Source organism: Echinops telfairi, unplaced genomic scaffold (assembly GCF_000313985.2).
Source record: "Echinops telfairi isolate 266 unplaced genomic scaffold, ASM31398v2 ScPeMD7_3533;HRSCAF=4204_0, whole genome shotgun sequence".
Classification (NCBI taxonomy): domain Eukaryota; kingdom Metazoa; phylum Chordata; class Mammalia; order Afrosoricida; family Tenrecidae; genus Echinops; species Echinops telfairi.
Window position 1 is genome coordinate 74408734 of NW_022107431.1, and position 23371 is coordinate 74432104.

The 23371-nt window shown below is 44.4% G+C and overlaps 1 protein-coding gene across 4 annotated transcripts in view; it reads left to right on the forward strand.

Annotated features, from left to right (window-relative positions):
* The window catches only part of KLHL32 (kelch like family member 32), a 256480-nt gene that overhangs the window by 112947 nt on the left and 120162 nt on the right, over window positions 1-23371 (forward strand). For all 4 annotated transcript variants that reach the window (XM_045294472.1, XM_030886866.2, XM_030886868.2 and 1 more), the window contains exon 4: window positions 13503-13610. In XM_045294472.1, the coding sequence (XP_045150407.1) occupies window positions 13503-13610 (108 nt within the window). The remainder of the gene's footprint in view (window positions 1-13502; window positions 13611-23371) is intronic.

The following is a 23371-nucleotide window of genomic DNA, read 5'->3' on the forward strand; positions in this document are numbered from 1 at the left end:
ATCACAAAGCAAGAGACCCGAGAACGAGAAAGGTGAGGCTCATTGAGCCATTTATCTCTCTGCCCTTCAATTAACCCCACATGTGTTTATCGGCCAGGTTGGCACAATAAACTTTAACTATCTCATCCAGGGAGTTTCCAATAATTAATTGCACAAAAGTAGATTACCAGGCCTATCTGCCGAGGTGCCTGTGGGTGGATTCAAACTCCAACCTCTCAACTAGCAGGCAAGATTGTTAATCATATGCCTGGCCTAGGGGCTCCTGTTCACAGTCTTACACCCTGGGTTTCTGGCACACTTGCCACTGCTCAGTGAGGACAGCGAGATCCTGACCTCTGTCCCTTGAGCCAGCAAGTGGCCTCACAGCCCTGAAGAACTCCAGGATACAGTCCCTTGCCCTTTGTTTGACAAGGTTCATCGAAAACCTCCTGTTTGCATTTCATAGAACTGGATCTGAGTGCTCCAGCGTAACCACGCAAAATGCCTCGTCAGGGCAATCAGATGAGAAGGAGCTGGGTCCAGGAGGTCAACACCAGCATTTGGGAAAGGGGAGGAGGAGGGGTGGTCGATGTGGCTGAAGCCTGTGACTGCCGCGCCCAAGAAAATAAGATGACTCACCCTTTCAAAAAGGATGCATTGAAGCCATAGGTCTTTCTTTTGGAACTTTTCTTTCCCAAATAGTAGCCCTTGACCTTCCCCTTCAGCCCTAATCTGGGCATTAGTCCTCAGGCTGGTGACTTACATCCTTCTCTTGGGCCATCTGCACTTTGTTGGAATCCATCGGCCCCGCTGGGGACCTCCTGGGCCAACTCTTCTCCCTGTGTCACCCATATCTGCTTCAATGCAACATTTGAATCTGAACTTCACCCCTTCAAAGCTCTGGGGGTTCAGGCCATCCGCACACTAACTGCAGCTCGCACTCCTGAGTTCTGCTCTGGGAGCACCTCGCCTGACCGGCCGGGGGACTTGCTCTTCACTCTGATTTCTAAGATGTGAGACTCACACCTGGCCATGGTGTTTCCAAACTGCAAAAGATGCGTGACAGATTCTCCACAGAGCTCCACAAAGCTTGTCTCTTATGACTTGGGACAAAAAAGGGACATACTCTTCCCTTGCCCTTGGCTTGGGGGTAGGACTTAAAGCATCAAACAGAGGCTTCAAAGAGTCCTCCACTCATCCTCATCATGTTTCCTCATGCTCCCCATCATTCTTTACAGGCTGGAGAAAAATAATCTTACATTAAAAGCATTATAAAATGCCAACATAGTAGTACTACTTGCAAACAGCAATCTCAGCATGAAATCCACTAATCCCTACCAAAACCCAAACCAAACTCACTGCCATCCAAGCTATGCCAACTCATTGTGGCGCTATAGGACAAGGAAGAACAAACCATTGGGTGTCCAAGGCTGTAAATCATTTCAGGAGCAGAAAACCTCACTTTTCTCCCACAAAACACCCTGCTGGGTTCAAACTGCTGACTTGGCAGTTATGAACCAAACACATAACCCAGTCCCCACCAGGGCTTCTTACTAAACGTATGGTAGCCCTGTAATGTAGGTACGGTTATTGTCCCCATTTTAAAGTTGAGGAACCTGAGACATGGAGAGGAGGATCGTCTTGCCAAATTTACACAGTTCATGGTGGAGTTAGGATTTAATTCTAGGCTGCCTGGCCTAGCCTTTTTTGCACTTAGCTTAAAACAAGCAAACAAACAAAAAAAACCTAAATGTCTCTTTATAAAATATAAAGCTAGTTTGGGAAAATCTCAAGAGAAATCAGTTAAAGGAATTGGAGATGTTTGAAATAATGCCTTTTATTTCTGCAGTCATCTGTACCATGCAGGTTACTGCCAGACATCTGAAGGGCTGCTATGGGAAGGTGTGAACTTATCTATCAGAAGAGAAAACATTTGGAGAAGGGTGTTGGTGATTCCATATCCTGAGAGAATTACTGATACTTTGAATTCTCTCATGACAGCTTATCTTGTGGATATTTGCAATCTCCTCTCCTCAAATGCTCCAGAAGGCTCAAGGAGCACTGTATGGGTGAAGTTCAATCACAGACTTCTGTCTGCATGTGGCTTACCTTTGAATCCACTACGTCTGAATGAGCCCCAAGAGTCTACATTTCTAACATGCTTCCCAGCGATGGAGGGGGGGGGGCTGTTGGTCTGAGCATCACACATTGAACATCACACAGTGAGGGGCCTCTGAAGTACCCGACACAAAACTCAAAACCCAACGAGTAAGTGCCGACCCATCGCAACCCTATAGGACATGGTAGGCCTGCCCCAGTGTTTCTCAGAGGGTGACTGTCCACAGGAGTAGAGAGCGCCACCTTGCTCCCGCAGAGTGCCTGCTTTCAAATTGCCGACCTTGCAGATCACAGCTGACTTGTGCCCATTATGCCTCCAGGTTATGAAGTGACCGTGAGGTACCGTACAGTTTCAAATTTCCGTTTGCAGAAAGAAAACCAGTTCTCATTGAGTTGATTCCAGCTTCAGGGGGAGAACTATTATCCATCAGGTTTTCAATCGCTGGTTTGTTCTAGGAATAGACTGCTAGGGGAGTCTTCCAAGTCACCTCTGCAGGGACTCAAACCTCTGACCTTCTAAGCACATGAACCATTTGCACAAGGCAAGGATTATTACATTCTCTCTCTCTCTTGCTAGAGTTTTGTCCTGATCCTTAAACACATCCCATGTAGTCTTGGTAAGTCATGTGAGAGTCTCCTTTGCGTCTCACAGAAGTCGGCCTGAACCCTCTCGATCATCTTGGTCTGGGCCTGGGGCTCCCCATTCGGCCTCCTCGGCCGCTCTGCCTCTTCTTTCCAGGCTCTCAAGCTTGTCTTTACTCAGACTTCCTTCCCTGGATTCCTCCAGATTCCATCACATCTTCTCAGTTACTCCTGCTTGCAAGCCCCAAATGCTGTCCTCCAACCGCCTGGCAAAATCCAGGAAAGCCAGGGTTTTGTCAGTCAGTGCACCCAGGAGAGTTTTCAAGGCAGAATTGGGATATTGGCCTGTAGTTGAAGACAACCCCGAAAGTCTCTTTACCCAGGAAAGCCTGGACGTTTGTTCCTGTCAATAAAGGTGTGTCAAGTGCTCTAAATCATAGCGTACACGTGTCAGCCCTTGGTATTTGAAAGAAGTAAGTTTGTGACAGATACAAGGATGAACTTCTTCACGTGATGAAACACCCCCACCCCACCCGACTCAAGTGACAGAACTCAGTGATAGAGATGAGAAAACAATGGAAGACGCAGAGGAGAGATCAGAGGTCAATGGATGTTTGAGAGTGACCCAAGCCTAAAGTCAACTGTTGGGGTGTCCTGCCCAAGCACCAGTCATGGGGAGCCTGACTCTGTGGTGGGCACAGGTTCTGGCCTTTACATTGACCAAATCTCTAGGAAAAACTTACTTGGTTTTTATGCAATTTTTCATTCCTTTCCATCCCCACACCCATACCCCAAAGACTCAGGCAGTTGAAACATAGCCACATCCATTCAGAGGGAAGATGATTCCAAAGAGAAATAGGATAAACCATACTGCTCGTTTAGAAGAGCTCATTATCTCTGTGCAGTTCAGTTAGGAGGCAACTGTGCCAAAAGCAAAGCTGTGAAGCCCAGCGAGATCCTTTGAATAAACAAGCAACACACTTGAAGATGTTAGGAAAATTAACATGTAGCAGAGGGTTTTTTTTCTTGCATATAAGATGGAATTCTTTTTATATATTTGAGAGGAAATTGGTCTAAGATATTATTTTGCTTCCTACTTATGTCTGCAGGCATATCATTTGGCTGTTTTGGGTTGTGATCGTTGGCTTATTTTTCGTTGAGTCCTGCCTGCAATATTTGAGAAAGAATGAAGACAGCTGTAAATATAAAAGGAAAAACAAAATAAAACAAAAACCCTTCACCATGTAGACCATTAAGCTGCCCAAATGGATGGAGCGGCTTTTGCATTTGTGAGACAGAGGAATCAGACAGGCCAGACCAGCCTGAGTCACAATTTAATGGAAGGAGTAGGGGCTACTGCAGAACTGTCTCATTAACTGAGATTTACTGCCCATTGTATACGTGAGGTATAACCAAAATGCAATAAAGGATAATCACCATTAGCACTAAATTGAGCAAAAGAAAATCGTTGTTGAGTCAGAAGTTAGCTAAAAATCTCAAATGCCTTCTGGCCACAGTAAACAGTATTCTAACTATAGAGTACTGAACATGTAGAAGATACAGGGGAGCAGGCTGAATTGGGGTCAAACATGACAAGTTGCTCCTTTCAAAGACTTTCTTAAAGTAGTCTGTTGACTTTTATTTAACTCTTTTAGTTCTCTCATAAAAGGCAAGGGCTGCATGTACATCAAACAATCCATGATTTGACCCAAAAGACCATTTGGAGTACTGGTACCATGGGAATTCATGGTACAGCTTGCTCATGCCCCTTGTAACTACAAAGGTGCACATGCTTTGTCTTGTAAAAAGATATTCCACCAACCTGAAAGTGCTTTAAAAAAAAAAAATCACTGGTCTGCCATTCAACTTGCCTTTGAAGATGTAGTAGAGTCTCTGTTGGCCACATTCGTGGTATAATGTACCAACCTGAAATTGGCTGTGACTCCTCGTATGACCCAACGAAGCTTAATTCACACCCTGTGTTTTTAGGACTCCATCTGTGTCATTTCTGCATGAGGATGAGGAATAACACCATATAAATCTCCAACTTGTCCTATGGCAGGCACTTAAAGTGGATTGTATTCTCACAAACTGCATTTTCCACTAGAAAGATTTGTGGTGGTGGTAACACATGTGCAGCCAAGAGTGAGCTGTGATGACTATAAATCCCAAGCTGGCCAAGGCTCTAAAGACAAAATATGTGCATGAAGCAAAATTCTGCGAGACAGTTCTGTCCCATGCTTTGGCAGACTGCTGTGGCTTGGTAAAATACACTTATGTTCTTACTTCCTTCTAAATGGCTAGCTTTGAACTCATTTATGTTTCTGAAGTGTTTAGCTTACAGTGGATACTCTTTATCATTCATTTTAGCTATAACTCATATCCTGTATCTAAACTCCCTTATGTCTAAAACGCTCTTGTGTGCAACTCACTCCTTCTGTTAATTGTGAAGAATAACCACTCGACATCTTTCACAGATAGCTTTTTGAAGAGCATCTTAGTCGGCTTATTCACTCACCTGTGCTTACGGCATGCATGCCGTAAGGGTCAGGGACTTCACGGTGAGGAAGACATGATTTCTACTTTAACAGAGTTTACAGTTTACTTTTTAAGATGTTTGATGTAAAAGAATACCATTGATCCTACCGCTTCCTTTGCCATCACAGGAGCTCATGTCCTTTCTTATGGGCTTTAGAAGTTTTCCAAAGTCATTTCACAAGTATCCTAAAAACCTGGTGTCAGATGTTAAATTATTCCTTATTATTGGTGGTACCCAATGAGACCTCTCCTATTTGAGGCACCCTGGTGGCAATGGGGGTTAAATGTTTGTCGACAGTCATAAGGTCGGCAGGTCAAACCCACCACACTGTGGGAGAAAGATGGGGCGTTCTGCTCCTGTAAAGATCTACAGCCTCAGAAGCACTGCCGGGGCTACTCTGTGTGTGAATCAACTCCCTGGCCGTTGGTTTGGGGAGGGAGCGGGCTTGTTTTTCTTAAATCCAAGACCTAAAATGAATAGTTTCTTTTTTGTTTTTGTACTTTAAGTTACCAATTGTGTCCTTCAAAATCATTGCAGACATTCAACTTGTAACATTAAGTTTCTCTGGCAGTATGATTGAGATGAGAGTAGGGGTTTCATTTTAATAGGAATGGTGGTGGTGGTTTTTATGATGAGGCCAATCCCCACAGGAGGGATGCAGCAGTAGGTGATGAGAGGGAGTCCTGTGGGCAGAGGTAGCAGGAGCCCTTAGTGGTGCAGCGGTCACTCATTGGGCTGCTCACTGCGTGGTCAGCAGTTCAAAACCACAAACCACTCCACAGGAGAAAGGTGGGGCTCCCTTTTTCTGTAGAGAGATACAATCCCAGGAATCCAAAGGGGCAGTTCTATTCTGTCCTAGAGGGTCCATAGGAGTCACAATAAGCTCAATGAGAGTGAGGGGTTTTGTTTTTGTTTGTTTGTTTGTTTACAGATAAGGGGCCTGAGACTCAGAGAGGTGAATGCATTGTCCAGAGTTGTATGTTCAAGTTTTCACAGGACCAATACATTGTAGAACCAAGATTTGAATCAGATGTGTCTGCCTGCACTACCCTGAACATTAAAAATAAAGTTTTAAAAAAGTTGTTTGAAAGCCACGGGTAATACATGCTCATTGTAATGATCTAAACAGTGCTCATGTACACAGAGAAAAGTAATAGTCTCCCCTTCCCTTCTAAAACCACACCCTATGATAGTTTGTGGGAGCTCCTTTCTTGCTTGTATACACATGCACCTAGGTATGTGTACATTATTGAAAGGATTGTGTTCTCTCTCTAACTCCAGCCAGCCAGGCTTCTATTTCGGTGGCAAACAGCCTGCTGTATGAGAGAGAGTCCTTGTTCCACGCCGGTGTTACCTTGGTTGCTTTAGAAAGATCCCTCGGAAAACAGATTGAAAAAAAAAACAAAACCTTCCTTGGCAACCTGTCCTGTTTTTTAACTTTTGCTCTTCGGAAGCTTTTCCATGTAATTAACCCAGATAATGCTTCTGCAATTTGAGCTCATTTCTGCCCTGCTCTGCACACGGGGCTGAGGGAGAGCAGCTGCTCACCAGTGCAGTTCCACTGGAAGAGCCAATGGGAGGGAAATGAAACACATAAACACCCATAATAAAAAGTGGACAGTAACCACAACTGGCCTTTTCCCCTGGTTCTTTCTGGTTCTTATAAAAGGAGAGTTAAGAAACCTAGAAGTAAAGTCAGGATTACATAAGTTGAAAGATTGTTTTTATTGTGACCTGTGGTCTTTATCTATACAGAAGTACAATGCATTTAACTTTTTAAAAGATTGCCTGCTTGCATTTTTTTAATAATCCACAGCCACATATGGTTACCAGATAAACAAGTAAACAATACATCTCCCACACATCAATCCTTTAGACCAGGTTATATACAGAATAAATTTCTTCCTATTTCATTATTATAACCAATATAACTTTTACTGTGAGCTTTTCCTATGGCGGGCACAATACACGTACAATTAAACCATCTTCAAACACGTGCCCGAAGGGGGTACAATTGTTACCCATTTTTCAAATATGGAGACTGACTTCATTGCTTGTCCAAGGTCAGTTGCCAGTGTTCTAAAGCAGAAGTGTTTGACAACAATCTTGCCTTTACTCTCTGTGCTCACCAAACCAGGGATTGTTGTTGTTCAGTGCAGCCCCGAACCTATGCACAGCACAAAACACCGCACGATCCTGCACCGTCCTCACAATTGTCCTACGCCTGAGCCCTTTGGTGCAGCCGCTGTGTTGATCCATCTTGTCAAGGGATTTCCTCTTTTGTACCACCCTCCTCGTTACCTAACGCGATGCCCTTCTCCAGCGACTGGTCTCTCCTGACAATCTGTCCAAAGGATGTAAGAGGAAGTCTTGCCATTCTTGCCTCTAAGAAGCACTCTGGCCTTACATCTTCTGATACAGATTGGTTTCTCCTTTTAGCAGTCCATGGTATTTTCAATATTCTTCTCCAGCACCAAAATTGAAATGCATCCATTTTTCTATAGTCTTCCTTTTTCAGTGTCCAACTTTCACATGCATATGATGCAATGGAGAATACCATGGCTCGGGTGAGACACACCAAAGTCCTTAAAGTAAAATCCTTGCTCTTCAATATTCTAAAGACATCTTGTGCAGTTGATTTACCTAATACCATATGGCTTTTGATCTCTTGACTTCTGCTTCCATAAGAATTCATTGTAGATTCAAATAAAGATAAAATCCTTGACCACTTCAACCTTTTCGCCATTTATCATGAAGTTATCTCTATTGGTCCTGTTGTGAGGATTTGGGTCATCTTTACATTGAGTTGCAATCCATGCTGAAAGCTAAAATCCTTGATCTTTATCAGCAAGTGCTTCAAGTCCTCCTCATTTTCAGCAAGCAAGGTTGTGTCACCTGCATAGCGCAGGATGTTTAAAAGCCTTCTTCTAGCCCTGATGCCACACTCTTTTTCATATAATCCAGCTTCTCTGATGATTGCTCCGCATACAGATTAAGTATGGCGAGGGGACACAACCCTGAAGCACATCTTTCCTGATTTTGAATCGTCCAGTTTTCCCTGTTCTGTTCATACAACTGCCTGCTGATACATGTACAAGTTTCAAATGAAGTGTCCTGGAATTCCCAATCTTCTCAAGGTTATCCACAGTTTGTTATGATCCAGATAGTCAAATGTCTTTGCATGGTCAGTGAAACACAAACATCTTTCTGGTATTCTTTGCTTTGAGCCAAGATCCATCAGACCTCAGCAATGATCTCCCTTGTTCCACATCCTTTTCTGAATCTGGCCTGAACTTCTGGCAGCTCCCTGACAATGTACTGCTGCAACATTGTTGGATGATCTTAAGCAAAACTTTATTTGTGTACAATATCAATGATATGGTTTGGGTGTTCTGTTAAGTCACCTTTCTTTGGAATGACACAAATATGGATCTCTTCCAGTCAGTTGGCTACGTAGCTGTCTTCCAAACTTCCTGGCATAGACGAGTACTTCCAGTGCTTTCTCAGCATGCTGAAACATTTCCATGGGTAGTCTGTCAATTCCTGGAACCTTGTTTTTGACCGATGCATTCAGTACAGACGTTCTTCCTTTAGCTGCATTAGTTCTTTCTCACGTGCTGCCTCCTGCAATGGTGGACTGTCCACTAGTTCTTTTTCATCCAGTGACTCTGTGTATTCTTTCCATCTTCTTTTGATGCTTCCTGCATCATTCAATATTTTTTGCCTATAGAGTCTTTCAAAGTTGCAATTCGAGGCTTGAATTTTTGCATGAGTTCTTTCATTTTCAGGTAGGCTGAGGCTGTTCTTCCCTTTTGGTTTTCTAATTCTAGGTCCATCTGTATTTTGTTGTAATTTCTGGCTTTGTCTTCTTGAGCTGTCCTTTGACATTTTCTTTTGAGGTCCTTGACATCATCCTTTCTTTTATTGGCTTTAGCTACTCTATGATTTAGAGCTAGTTCAGAGTCTCTTCTGACACCCACTGTGATCTTTTCTTTCTTTCCTGCCTTTGTAATGGCCTTTTGCTATCTTCATGAATGATGGTCTTGATATTCTCCCACAGCTCATAGGGGCTTCTGCCATTAGTGTTCAGGACACCGAATCTGCTCTTGAGATGCTCTAAAAATTCAGGTGGGATAGACTCACGTTTGCATTTTGACTCATGTGGATTGGTTTGAACATATGAGCAATCGGTGACTTGTTCCATGATAGGCCTCTGGTCTGGTTTTAGCTGCTGATGTTGAGTTCTCCAGTATCTCTTCCCACAGATCTGGTCAATTTGATTTGTGTATTCCATCTGAAGACGTCCATGCGTATGATCACCTTTTGTGTTGTTGAAAAAGGATATTTGCTAAGAACAAGTCTTTGGTTTTGCAAAATTCTATCATGTGATTGCCAGCATTATTTCTGTCACCAAGGCCATATTTGTCAACTATTGTTTCATCCTCTTTATTGCCAACCTTTGCATTCCGGTCACCAATAATTATCAACACACCTTGATGCATGTTTGATCAATTGCTGACAGAATTCGTGGGCACTAACCTTTGTGGTTGGTGCATAAATTTGAATTGTAATTGTATTGATTAGATATCTTTGAAGGCAGCTAGCTATAATCCTGTCATAGATAGCATTGTACTTCATGATGAATTTTGCAAGATCCTTTCTAACAGGAATGCCTGCCTTGCCATTCTTCTTGATTGTGCTATTCCCATCATCGTAAATCATATGGTTTTCTGATGCCAGAGGGCCAATCCCAGTCCCTTTCAGTTCACTCATGTCTAGGATATCAATCTTTGTGTGTTCCATTTCATTTTTGACCATTTCCAATGTTCCAAAATTTGTACTTCACACATTCCACGTTCCCATTATTAGAAGACTGCCCTGAGTCGACCCCCATCAGCACATGATGATCCCCCATTCCCACAGCTTTAGCTGCCTCCCATCACCCTGGTGGACTCCCCTCTAAGAAGCCATCTCCTCGTCAGTCACATCCCGAGTGCCCTCAGACTGGAGGGGCCCAGCTGCCAGCAGTATCTCTGTCACCGTTCTGCTTCCTTTGCTTAGGCCTGCGGCCTTTGAAAATGCTTCAAAACTATACATTAGGTTTTCAGCGGCATCTTCATCCGAAGTGGGAAACCAAGTCCTTCTTCATGGTCTTCACTGTTCTTAGTCTGGAAGCTCCACTGAAAGCTGCTCGCTTTGGGTGACCCTGATGGCCTTTGAAGTACCAGTGACAGAGCTTCCAGCATCACCGCAACACACACACCACCACAGTCCGACAACCCGACAGACCAAGGGTCAGGCGATGTGAAGTCCTGTGCTCTTAGCCTGCTACGTGGCGTGTGAATGCAGTGGCATCCGTGAAAAGTGGGCCAGTTTTCCAAGTCTTCAATTTCCTAATTTATCAGGTTGCTAAATTTCCTGAATTAGTTCATTTGACTTTTAACAATTTCAAACTGCTAACGGAATGTTGGGGGAACTCTGGTGGCACAGTGGGATAAGCATTGGGCTGATAACTGCCAGGGAAGCAGTTTGAAACCACCAGCTGCTCCTTAGGAGAAAAACGAGGCTCTTAACTCTCAGAAACCCACAAGAGGCAATTCTACTCTCTTCTAGGGTCACTGTGAGTTCAAATCAACACAATTGCAGTGTGTTTTGTTTTTTAAAGGAAACTTTTATTTGGGTAATTGATGATAAAATAAGTTTTTGAAAGCTAAATATATTCTGAATATTTGGTCTTTAATATATCAAATTAAGTACAATTGCCTATCTTACATGCTGGAAGAAGCCTTGTTGGTAAGCAGGTGTCCTCAAACTAGGGCCCGCGGGCCACATGTGGCCCACCGAGGACATTTATCCTGCCCGCCGGGTATTTTTGCCCTTTTGGTTTTTTACTTCAAAATAAGATATGTGCAATGTGCATAGTAATTTGTTCATAGTTTTTTTTAAAAGATAGTCCGGCCTACCAACAGGTCTGAGGGACAGTGAACTGGCTCCTGTTTAAAAAGTTTGAGGACCCATAGTGGTTATGCGTTGGACTGTGATCCATATGGTAGTTAGTTCAAAACCACCAGCAGCTCTTTGGGAGAAAGTCTGGGCTTTCTACTTCTGTAAACAGTTACAGTCTTGGAAAACCACAGGGGGTTGCTATGAGTCAGCATTGACTCGATGGCAGTGAGTTTGGTTTTTGTTATATGCTACATATTTCAGATACTTTTAATATTATTTATCTTCTTAAACTTTGAGCATTTAAAGTGCCCTTCAGAAAAATTCTCAAATGCTGAGAGCACTAATTTTATGTTAAACCATTAAAATTTTGTCTATAAATAAAATTAACAAATAAGTCTGACTCATTATGTGTATTGGCTTAATGTTTTTGTTTTTACTTATTTGGATTCTAGTATCCATTGCAGTGGCTACACAGAAACACACAGACAAAATGTCACGATTAAGGGGTTTATATAAGGAAGTTAAAAAGTTGTGATGCCAATGAAGAGTGCTCAGGAGTGTTGGTTACTAGGACGTGCGACGAAGTTTCAGATCTGCTAATAAATGCCGAAAAGGGGCATACCGCTCTGCTGTAAGCCCCAGCGTGAAGGCATCCAATTCAAACTCCGTGGGTCAGCAAACCCAGCTCCCTGAATTAAGTGCCACCCCACTCCAATAAGCCTCAGCCCTAAGGCACCCAGCCTCAATCCCATGGTCAGCAAGTCTAACTCCCCCAACTAACTGCCCAGGGGAACCCCACTCCACAAACCAGCTTCCTGCACAAAAGCCCTGGTCTTTGTTGTGGGTCAGAACGTCGATCAGTTCAATCCGTGCTCTGGCCCATGGTTCTGCTGCTGCTCCTCTGATGGTGTAGCTGTCATCTGGGCCCAGAAGGCTCTATGCAAGGATCTCTGGACCAGAGACTGTAGCCCACTCCTGGCTCTTGCCGGTAATGAAATCCCTCCTCCTGCTTCTCAGAGACTCCTTTTATACGCAGCAGGATGACATATATGAGAATTCTGTTAGAAATTACTCACAGGTGAATCTTATCAGTATCACCCCCTACTTCTTTCCAGACCCCTGCAGGGAAAGGCCATTTGGTGGGTGTCAGAGACTGGCTACAAGAGCCACGTTAAACCATTCACTGTCCCTGCAGTACGAAAACTAAAACTTTTCTGATTCAGTGAGATAGCATGAGTGTCTCCAGAAAGACTGACTAATGGTGAGGCAATTAATACCTCTCATTCTATACATGTTCATTTAAAATATAGGCTTGTGAGGGACGAAAAAAAACATAGGCATTAAGATTTTAAAAATATGAAAAGACTATTAATATATTATCAAAAGACAAATTTTAAGTGCAAGAGTGTAGTATGAACTGAAATATTATCATATGAAAGTGGTTTTGCTTTTTTATTTATTTTGCTTCTATGAAAATCACAATATAGTATATTTCATCGTAACCAGGATTGAATATTCTCTTTAGACCTGTTAAGTCAAAATGGTTACAACTTTAAAAATGGGTGTGCTTTTGTTTATTTTTGTAAAACTATGCGTTTGTGTAATATGGTAAGTTTTCACTTCACATGTTGGTCATCCAGTGAAAGAGTTGATTTTCGATAATTTGACTATTTGGAGAATTGGTTTGTGGGTAAATTGATTTCCACTGCGTAACCTAGAGCAGTGGTTTGTAAACTGGGTGAGCATAAGTCTCCTGGGGTTGTGTTAAGCAGCATTTTGCTAGGCTCCGTTCTCAGAGTCCCTGATCCACACGAAACTAGGGCCTCGCCTAACTAACCCATTCCCAGGTGGTGCTGAAGCTACCAACCCAGGGACACTTGAAGAGCCGCGCAGCAGACTGCATGGGCATCAATTCCCGTTGAGAGCAATGGGCCGTGTCACTAGGATGCGCACAGAAAAAGGCAAGACAAAGTGAAGAGGAAACAGTGCTACTCGCCATGTCTGTCAAGTAGACAAGAATGTTCAGAGTGGCTTCCTGGGCTCCAGGATCCAGGGAATGCGCTCAGTGGACCCGCACACTGTCCCCTCAGGGGCGTGGTCACGAGGGTTAAATGAAAGGAGACTTCATGTGTGAGGTGCGCCTTGCTGTCACTGTGTAAACAGCAACGTGATTTGCAGGCACTTGTGTGAGGGAGGCTTACTAGAAGTGTTGCAGAAATCAATGTCAATTTTTAACTGGTAGGGCTTTTGTTTCCTAGTCTCTCCAGGATTTTGTCAAAGGCGCTCTTGCTTTTGAAATGTTATAAGCTCTTTCTCTTTGTGTCTCTTCCCATCTCAGGCAATGTTCAGTCTCTGTATGGTGGAAAGTGGAGCTGACGAGGTGAATTTGCATGGTGTGACCAGCCTTGGTTTAAAGCAGGCTCTGGAGTTTGCATACACAGGACAGGTATGGTACCAAAGACGACCTGAGTCGTGTCACATTGTAACTTCCTCTAGGCTGAAGAATTTTCCTCCACCTAAAGGTGATGGTTATTTTTCTTATTATTCATTTTAAAGATAATCATTAAAAATGCTCACATGCATCTAACTGTAACCGGTGTGCTGGGAAGGTAACTAAAGCAACTTGACTTTAAAAAAAAAAAAAAGATTTTGTTTTTAGAGCAGTTTTAGGTTCCCCGCCCCCCCCCCCAAAAAATGTGTGGTTTATTTTTAATATAACCCACCCAGCACAGTATTTTAATCATAGCCTGGTGGCTTGTTGACACCATTGACATTATCTACAGGACTGTCAGAGGGGACGGGTTTGCAAGATCATTTGACTTCTCATGGTTATCACCAAAGCTCAGTGACTCGAGCATGGCTTTAAAACCCCCAAAAGCCACTCCCGGGGTCCTGACACTGTGGTCCCCACACATCGTTCCGGGTCATGTCTTAGGCACTTGGATTAGAATGCGATCATCTGTCGGACCCGTACCTCAGCCTATGTCCAAAAAGGTAACTTAAGGTGGAACCGAGACCCAAATCTACACCCAGAACTATGAAGACCACCCATGAGAACACAGGCAGCACTCCGGTGGGCCCTGTGGCAGGACACAGACACACTGTAAACTGAGCAAAGGAAACACACGCCGATGACGAAACAGATGACTGGAACCCACTAAGAAGACGGCACTCGTGTGCATCAAAAGACTTCATCAAATGAGTGGAAAGAGAACCTACAGAGTGGAGGAAAAAATTTTTGCAATATGTTGTTTTAAGTAGTATGCTCTGTCTTATCTCTAGGTTCTACTATCCACTGCAGTGGCTGCACAAAACCCGCAGACAATATTCATGACTAAAGGGTTTATTAAGGAATCCATAGATTGGAATGTAAATGAGAAATGCTCAGGATAGAATTGTTCATCAGGACATGTTACAAAGTGATGCCCAAAGGGCATACCACTCCTGCTGTGAGCCTCAACTCAGAGGCCTTCAGCAAGCCTCGCTGCCCCAATTAAGTATCTCGAAGTACTCCACTCCCCAAGCCAGCATCTGGTCCCCAAGCACTCAGCTGTGGTTGTTCCGTGGGTTAGGGAATTCACCACTCTATCCCATGCTCCTGCTGCTGCTCCGATGGTATAGCTGTCCTCTGGATCCAGGAAGTTCACTGGGCAGGGATCTCAGGGTCCAGAGGATGTGCTCCACTCCTGGCTCCTCCTGGTATGAAGACCTCTCTTCCTGCTTCTCAGAGGCTCATTTTAGACGCAGTAGGATGACATTCCAGTGAATCCTGTTGACAGTTACTCACAAGTGCTTCCTATCAAATCGTCCCCCACCTTCTTACCACGACCTTCTTACTCTTGTAGGAAAAGGTCGTTTAGCTGGAGGTTAGAGACTTTGGCTAGAGAGCCACCTTAGGTAACTCACTGTGCCTGCAAATGACACAGCACACAAGGGACTCATCTCTAAAATTTACAGAAAACTGCAACACTTCATTAAGAAAGAGAGGAAGGGAGGGGGTAGCGGGGAGGGAGGGGAAAAATGAGGACCTAATGCCGGGGGTTTAAGTGGAGAGGAAATGTTTTGAGAATGATGAGGGCAATGAATGTACAAATGTGCTTTACACATTTGATGTATGTATGGATTGTGATAGGAGTTGTATGAGCCCCTAATAAAACGATATAAAAAAAAGAGGAATAAACCAAATCAAGAATGATCAAAATACATGAACAGACAGTTCACTAAGGATGACTTCCAAATGGCCAACAGACATGACGAAATGTTCATGACCACTACCCATCCAGGAGATAAAAATTAAAAATGATGAGATACCATGTTATACTGACATTATGGCAAAGTTAAGAAAAACACACAAGCAGAAAATAACAAATGCTAGAGAGGCTATGGAGAAATTGGAACCCTCATACACTGCTGTGAGACTGAAATGTATCCAAACACTGTGGAAAGTGATATAGTGCTACATCAAACAACTGAGGCAGAAATTTCAGTGCCCCAGCTATCCCTCTGCTGGGGCTATATCCTAAGGAAGTCAGGGTCACAGCACAAACAGACACATAGCGCAAATAGCACACCCATGATCAATGCAGCAGTGTTCCCAACAGCAAGAAGATAGAAACAACGTAAATGCCCAACAGTGGAAATATGGATAGAGGAACTCTGGTACATACACACAATGAATTACTATGCATCATTACAAAACATGACAAAACCAAGAAGTACCTCAGGGCATGGAAGGACCTGCTGAGGGAAGTTAGCCAATCACAAAAGGGCAAATAGTATATAAGACCACTAATATAAGGGGCGGGGGTGGGGATAAAGACTCTCATACCAAAGGGAACAGACTTTGGAAGTTGCAGATCAGGGAGGATAAGCCAAGGGGGTGGGACGGAGGGCCATAGTGGGGGGAGGGAAGAAAGTGGGGGCGGGGAGGGAAGCAGGGGCAGGGGAGACTCAGGCAGGGTTTGGCTTCACAGAGGAGGTGGCATGGCACATAAGTCTTAAAGGTGGTAATTCTTTCCACTAAATATTCTTTAGACGCTCATTAAAGTGATAGTATTAATCCATTCTCCTGGATTTTGTAGAGTTCAAGATATACATAGGAGGAGCTTCTAGAAGCTCGTAGAAGAATCTCCTCATTCCTTAAATCCATTTTTCCACCAACTTTTCGAAGGCCTCTCCTTAGTCATAGCATATCTGAGAACTCGGCCAGCTGGATGATAACAGTGAGGAGGGAGGGAAATAGAGCCATCCACATGCTGGCAGTTACACAGGAGGGAAAGAACGATGATGGATTGAAAACTCATCATCAAACCAGCTTAATGTCATGCCGAATGAAATTATTGCCCACGGAGTTGTCAAAACATAATCCCAGCAAGTGGCTAAATAATTTCCAGTCTGCTTTGGTTTATGAGTGTAACAATGACACCAGCTCCAAATGGTGTCGTGCATTTGCCCATCTCCACAGTCAGATTGTTAACACATAACCGGTGCTTCACTGGAGTGAGAGGGGATAAAACCACTAGTATTGGTTCTTAGATAGAATTACTTAGTGTCTGTGTTTCACTGCATTCACACCTAAATGACATAAGATAATGGGGCAGGCTACATGGGGTATATTATGTTTACATCATTAATGAACAAGAGTAAGTTCCTGTGAACGACTAGATTTTCAAAACTCACAACCATCGAGACAATTCCTACCCATCATCACCCTGTAGGATAGAGTAGAACTGCCCCGTGGGCTTCCAAAGCTATGCATTTTTACAAGAATGGAAAGCCTCATCTTTCTCCCATACCTTGTAGTTTCTAACCACAACCTGTGGTTAGCCGCCCAACTCCTAACCCACAGCGCCACCACACGTATAAAAATAGAACTGGCATCCCTATTGTTTTAATTGATTTCCTTAGGGAGATTCACTCTTGGTTTCTTTCGCAGTGATGATCATAGATTGAGAAATAAACACACACAGACCCCAACCGAGTTGCCATTGAGTCAAGATTGCTGCTTATGATGAGTTCACGCGTGCCAGAGTAGAATTGTGCTCTACTAGTTTGTTTGATGTTTTTTTTCCTGTTGGGGAGGTGGGGCGTGAGCAGGGTGGGAGTAGGTCACCAGGCCTTTCTTCCAAGGCACTTTGGGGTAGACTTGAACTGCCATCCTTTCAGATAGCAACCAAATGCTTTACCATTTGCACCACTTAAGGCCTCTCTCTTATGTCATCATCCCTCATGAAAGCAGCAGTCAAGAAATCAAAGGACAATACTGCCTTGGGCAAATTGTGTGCACCAGACCTCTTCCGAGGGTTGAAGAGCAAGGGTGCCACTTGGAGCACTGAGGTGGGCCCGACCCACGGCATGTGAAAGCTGGACAACGAATAAGGGAGACAGAAGAAAAAGGGATGTTTTGTTGGTGGTGAAGGATACGAAGGACATCGAGACTGCCGGACGAACCAACAAACCTATCTTGGAATTGTTATCAGGAGAGACCCGCTCCTGGGAAAGCCTCTCCTGCATAGTGAGGTCAGTGGAAACGGGAAGACCCTCAGTGAGCTGTGCCGACACCACACACGCTGCAACACGGAGCTCAGACATCGCGGCAATGGGGTTGTCTGGGTGCCTGCAATACAGAGCGCCTTTGAAATGTGAACTGAAGGCGGCAGAAGAGGAGAGGACCTTTTGAAGGCTAAAAATGGAGGAAGATGCGATAGTCAGTGTCCTCCTCGATAGCAATCTTGGAAGCCCGATGGCGCAGGCTGACTCTGTACCGTAGGGTGATGATAACTCAGAGTTGACTGGATTGCACTGGCTATACTCGTATCAAACTCTCAGCCTAAAAATCGCAGTGCTTTATGGTCTGTGCTAGCACATGTGTTACAGAGAAAGTGAACTGCTTCTGTAGGATTTACTGCCTGTAGTCTTTAAGGAAGCGTATCTACACACCTTTCTTCCACTGAAATCCAAGGTGGGTTTAAAACGCCAACCTTTACCATAGTAGTTAAAGCCAAACCATATGCACCGCCCACAGACTGGCACTTAGCATTGCCTGAACATCTGTTCTTCTCGTGGGCATCCACAATTGGCAGCAGGCTGGTGGCACATGCCATTAATTCATTTGTTCCAGTTGCTTCCTTAGGGGGCAGGTAGGGGCTGACTTTGCATGGAGAACTTTGCAGGGCCAGAGCTCTGTACCGGACATTTATTTTTAAAGACAGCTCAGCCATACTGTGGTCCCACTATCCAGGTAGCAGTCCCAGGGAGGTGCAGTGATAGGCCAAGCTCTTTCTTCTAGTACATTTTGACCCAAGTAGTCACACCCAAGTCTTCTCATTTCCAGGCAGTTGTTCCTTTTTTAATGTTGTACATCATTAAGAAAAGGTTAAGTTTTATGTTTTATACTGGGTTAAAAGAGGTTGGGAAAACTTTGAGACATTTTAGGGAGTGAACTATTTTGATGGTTCTTGCTACCTGGCCACTGTGCTGCTCCAAACTCAGTCCATGAAGGTTCTGAATGTCTGTGGTTGTGCTTTATATCTGATCACTTTTTATGTAGAACGGCTGTTGTTAGAATCTTTCTTGAACAGTATTCAAAGAAGGTTGGATTCTAAAATGCTCAACCTATTTTATACGAAATCATTTTCTCCTTTGAGACATGGGCCCAAAGAATGGTATAAAAAAATAAAATTTCTAGCCAACTGGGGAGAACCAAAACAGTCTTCTTTCACTATGGAATAGAAATCAACATTAAGCCAAGTGCTTGGAATGTGGATCTGCCAATAAGAGCATAATTCTTGGACTCTGTAACTGTTACTACCAGGGGCATATGCTGATGTATGGTCTTTAGTTGTGGTGCCTGTATAGATTTGTGAAAATCAGTATTAGCATTAAATTTGTCTAGATGTAGCTATTTCTACTGACAGTCGATTATACGTTTAGTCAATTGTAGTAAGCATAGTATAAAATGTAAGTATTTTAAGTATCTGAAAATTGTGGCTGTCTTTGGAGAAAAATTTGGGAGAACAGAGTGGGAGTGATGAATGAATGCTGCTAAGGGTAACGAGATGTGTGCGTGTTCCTCCTACACACACTCCATAGCTTAGCCTTGTTGAGATTGGTCCACAGACTTAATCCAGGAAATTTTAAAGGAAAAGCAAGCCTTTCTCCCAGCTGCTAATACCTCGTGGAAATTGCACAGACTTTTCTTATCAAGAAGCAAATCCAGGGCTGCCCTAGCATACCCTCCTCCTTTGTCCTAGCCAGATTCACACCCTGTCATTGGTCACGCCCTTCTGGGAGGCTTGAGCCAAGGCTGGGGCCCATGGCAGCCCTCGTGGGCATGGTTGCCCAGTCATGCACAGCAGCTGGGGTGATGGCCGAACCAGCGGTGTAGATACTGGAGCCAGACTGCAGTGCAGGCCACATTCTCCAGGTAGGCCTGGGAACCAGGTTATGAATAAACTGTGTAACAAAAACAGATGTGTCTAAGGAAACTCAAACTCTCATCTTCCCTGTGACCCTGGCTTCTCCTCACTCTCCTCCCTGTCCAAGTCTGGCTAGGGAATTCATTCGTGTTTCAGACCTTCCTGAGTCGAAGCAGAGACAGTTGACGAAAAAGAGAAGAATTCTGATGGAGATACTACTCCAAACTAGACCCCAGGTCAGTCACCTAGGAGTAGGCTGACACAGCTTGGAGACCCCGGTAGACAATGAGGAACAGACAACACAGGAAGCCTTTTATAAAGAGAAGAACCCTGCTCTGAAGGCTGAAATAAGCCTCTAGGGAATTGAGGAAATTAGAACAAAAATAGAAGCAGTTCTCTTTGCTGAGAACTACGGTCAAGCTAATCATGTGAGCACTCTAGTTATAATGCCAAGGGAAGTGGACTCTGCTGCACACTGCTGAATATCACACACACACACACACACACACACACACACACACACACACACACACACACACAGCAGAACAAGTGTTTAACCCTGGTTTCCAGAGAACTGCCCTTCTTTTCGGTCCTGTGGAGCCTGACAGGTTCCTATGGAAGCGTGGCCAATATAGCCCCTTTAATATTCCCCACCTGCAATTTTGGCAGCCATGAACCAGCTCGTCACATCAAAATGACTGCCTCCCTCACTTTGCTACTCATGAGCTAACGACGACAGCCTTTCACACCCAACATCAAAGAACACGTTTCTCGTTACCCACCCTAACTCATGTAAACCACTGATGTCAGTATTTTGAAGCCTATTGGAACACTAGCAAAAGATATTCACTCTGTTGAGTGAATCTATCTATCTGTATATACATATCCACACACACATACATGTACCTATACACACACATATGATGTGAAGTATTTATGTGAAAACTGGACAATGAATAAGGAAGACAAGGAATAAAGAATTGATGTACTTGAGTTGTGGTGTTAACAAAGACTATTGAAGTGCCGTGGACTACCAGAAGAACAAACAACTATGTTTTGGATGAAGTACATGCTATTTTAACTCATTACATGCTATTTTGACTCGCAATAATCCTAAAGGACGGAGAAGAACTTCTCTCTCGTGTTTCCTAGGCTGTAATCTCTAAGGAAGCAGACCATGACATAGCTCTCCCATGGAGCGACTGATGGTTTAGAAGCCTCTAACGTTTTTAGTTAGCAGCCAAATACTTAGCCGTTATGCCATCAGGCTGATCTATCTGCCTGCATATGCAGAGGGAGCTCTGGTGGTGTATACACACATACACACGTGTGTGTGCATGTGTATATGTGTGTATCAGAGAATATATATGTGCACGTGCATATGTATATGTCAGAGAAGATATATGTATGTGTGTACATATGTGTATGTATGTCTCAAGAAGGCCCATCCTATAGCATCCAGTTGATCACCAAAACCGTATTTCTTCTCCACAGCAGAACATTCTCCCTGGAGGTCTGAGCACCAGAGTGGCAGGAGTCATCATAACCACTTTCCCTCGGGCCATCCCTCCAGGGATAAAAGTGTCATTTCCCATTGAAAAGGTCTCCATCAGGTTTACTCATAACTATGAAGCGGTTGAGCTAAGTGGTAGCCCCTGGAACAGACTGAGGATTCCTTCATTCAGTGTTCTCTGGGAGCAGTGCGCAGACTGTGGTGCTGTAATTTCTCGTAGCCGCAGCAGCCTTCTTCACCGGCGGCAGCACCCACGGAGGCCTGCCAAGCGGAAGGCCCCGGCACCCGCCCTGGGCCCAGGCTTTGGGCTCGCAGTCTGGAAACGCACATCTTCAGAAAGATTCCTTTGAAGTGAGCAGGGAGCGGTCCTTCATTCTTTCCTACCTTAAGGGCTGTCAGAGCGGTGCCAGAGCCCATAGCTGGATTGTCCACACCAAAAGTTTAGAAGGGCAAGGGAGGGGAGGAGCTTTTGAATTTCAATAGTGAGTGATGATTTTCATTCTGCTTTCTTGCCTCTTTTTGAATGCACCACCTCCTTCCCTGCCCCAACTCTTCAGAGGATCCCGACTTGTAGCGACCCTTTGGGCCATCATTACGCTGCCCCCTAGGCTTCCCCAGGCTGTCTGTACAGAAGCAGCGCACGCTGGGGTTCTCCTGTGGGCCTGCTAGTGGGTCTGATTCACTGCCAAGTGCTGTAACCATTGTACCACCAGGGCTCATGACTTTGCCATGCTCTGTGTTATTACTTGCCTTTGGGGATATTTTTTACTTCTCTCGGTGTTTTAATCATCTTAAAACAAGCAGGGTCGTCTGCTTCCTGCTTCGAGATGAAGAAGAAGCTGCATTCACCTTTTTTTTTTTCCCCCGGGAACGTGTTGACCTACTTCATGGAAAACAGCCTTATCTAAGGTCATTGGAGGCCGTGTGCCAAGTAGAATTTTTATGACTTCCCAACATGCCCGGTAGAACAGTAATCCCTCATATGGTTTAGCAGCTGCAAGTGGTGAGGAAAAGGGGTTAGGGAGCTAGTCATCGATGATGAAAAAGTAAGAAAGGAGATTTTAGAAGTCTGGGTTCTGACTCATGCCTGGAAGCCGACTTTCCTCGCCGGAGGACCGAGAGCCATTTCCCTGGGGGAAGGAAGGCCTGGGAGGGCCTCCAACCCTATCCATGGGGCAGGATCAGTTCTGACTGGTGCTGTCCAGCTTTGCACCGCCCCAGTCTCCCGCCGTCAGCCTGTGCATGCCGGCTTTGCAGCAATGACATTGCAGTGCAGCCTCTGGACTGACACCCATCAAAACTTTTGTTTAGCAGAGCGGAACTAAAAATGTCCCTGTGGCTGTACTTCTGAGCTGATGGAAAAACTGATACTTGATGGTTTATATTGTTTTAATATAACCCCTGATCTTTCCCTAACAATTTTTAAGTGATAGGCTTTCTGGGGAGACAAGGCCAGCGCCCAGGCAGAGCCAAAAGAAGTCTGAGAGAGCTAGAAGTGACTGAATGCAGCATTTACTGTAGTTAGGTGTGTGGTTTGAACATCCTGCTAACACCAGGGGAGAGAGCAATTGGGGTGTCCCAGCTGAAGGGTAACAGAGTTAGTCGTGGGGCTTACGAGCTGTGGAGGGTGGAACATCAAAAATGGAGACAGACCCCATGACACGAAGCTAGCACTCTCGGTTCTGGTGACCCTAATCACATGCTGAACACCAAGATGCCCTTACTGAACTCAGCCCGGCACTCGGTGAAAGTGAAACGTGTTTTGAATAAGATGTGGGCCACATTTACCTTTCCTTCTTGATGTAGGATCTGTGCTGGGAAACACAACTTGGGCCCAAGTGAGCTTGTAGGCACAGTGCAAACTGGGAGTCTCTGGAGACCTAAGGACAGAGTTGACTATGAAGGTGGATGGGGCCCCTGTGTGTTTTAAGCTCACCTTCTGTGCGTACAACTGCATTCCACTGAGCCTACTGTGGTGCCCCTCTGTCCCCTCCCCTCCTCCTTCCTGTGTCCCCACCTCCTCCTCCCCAGTCTAGAGAATAGAAAGAGACATCTGTTTTTCTTTTTTATTTAATTTTAATCATTTTATTGTGGGCTCATACAACTCTTATCACAATTCATGCATACATCCATTGTGTCCAGCACATTTGTACATGTATTCCACCATCATTTCCTCTTTATCAATGTCCTTACACTTTTCCAAGCACCATGTCTTTCTCCAGGTACTGCTCTCTCTCTCTCTCTCTCTCTCTCTCTCTCTTTTAAATTTAATGAATC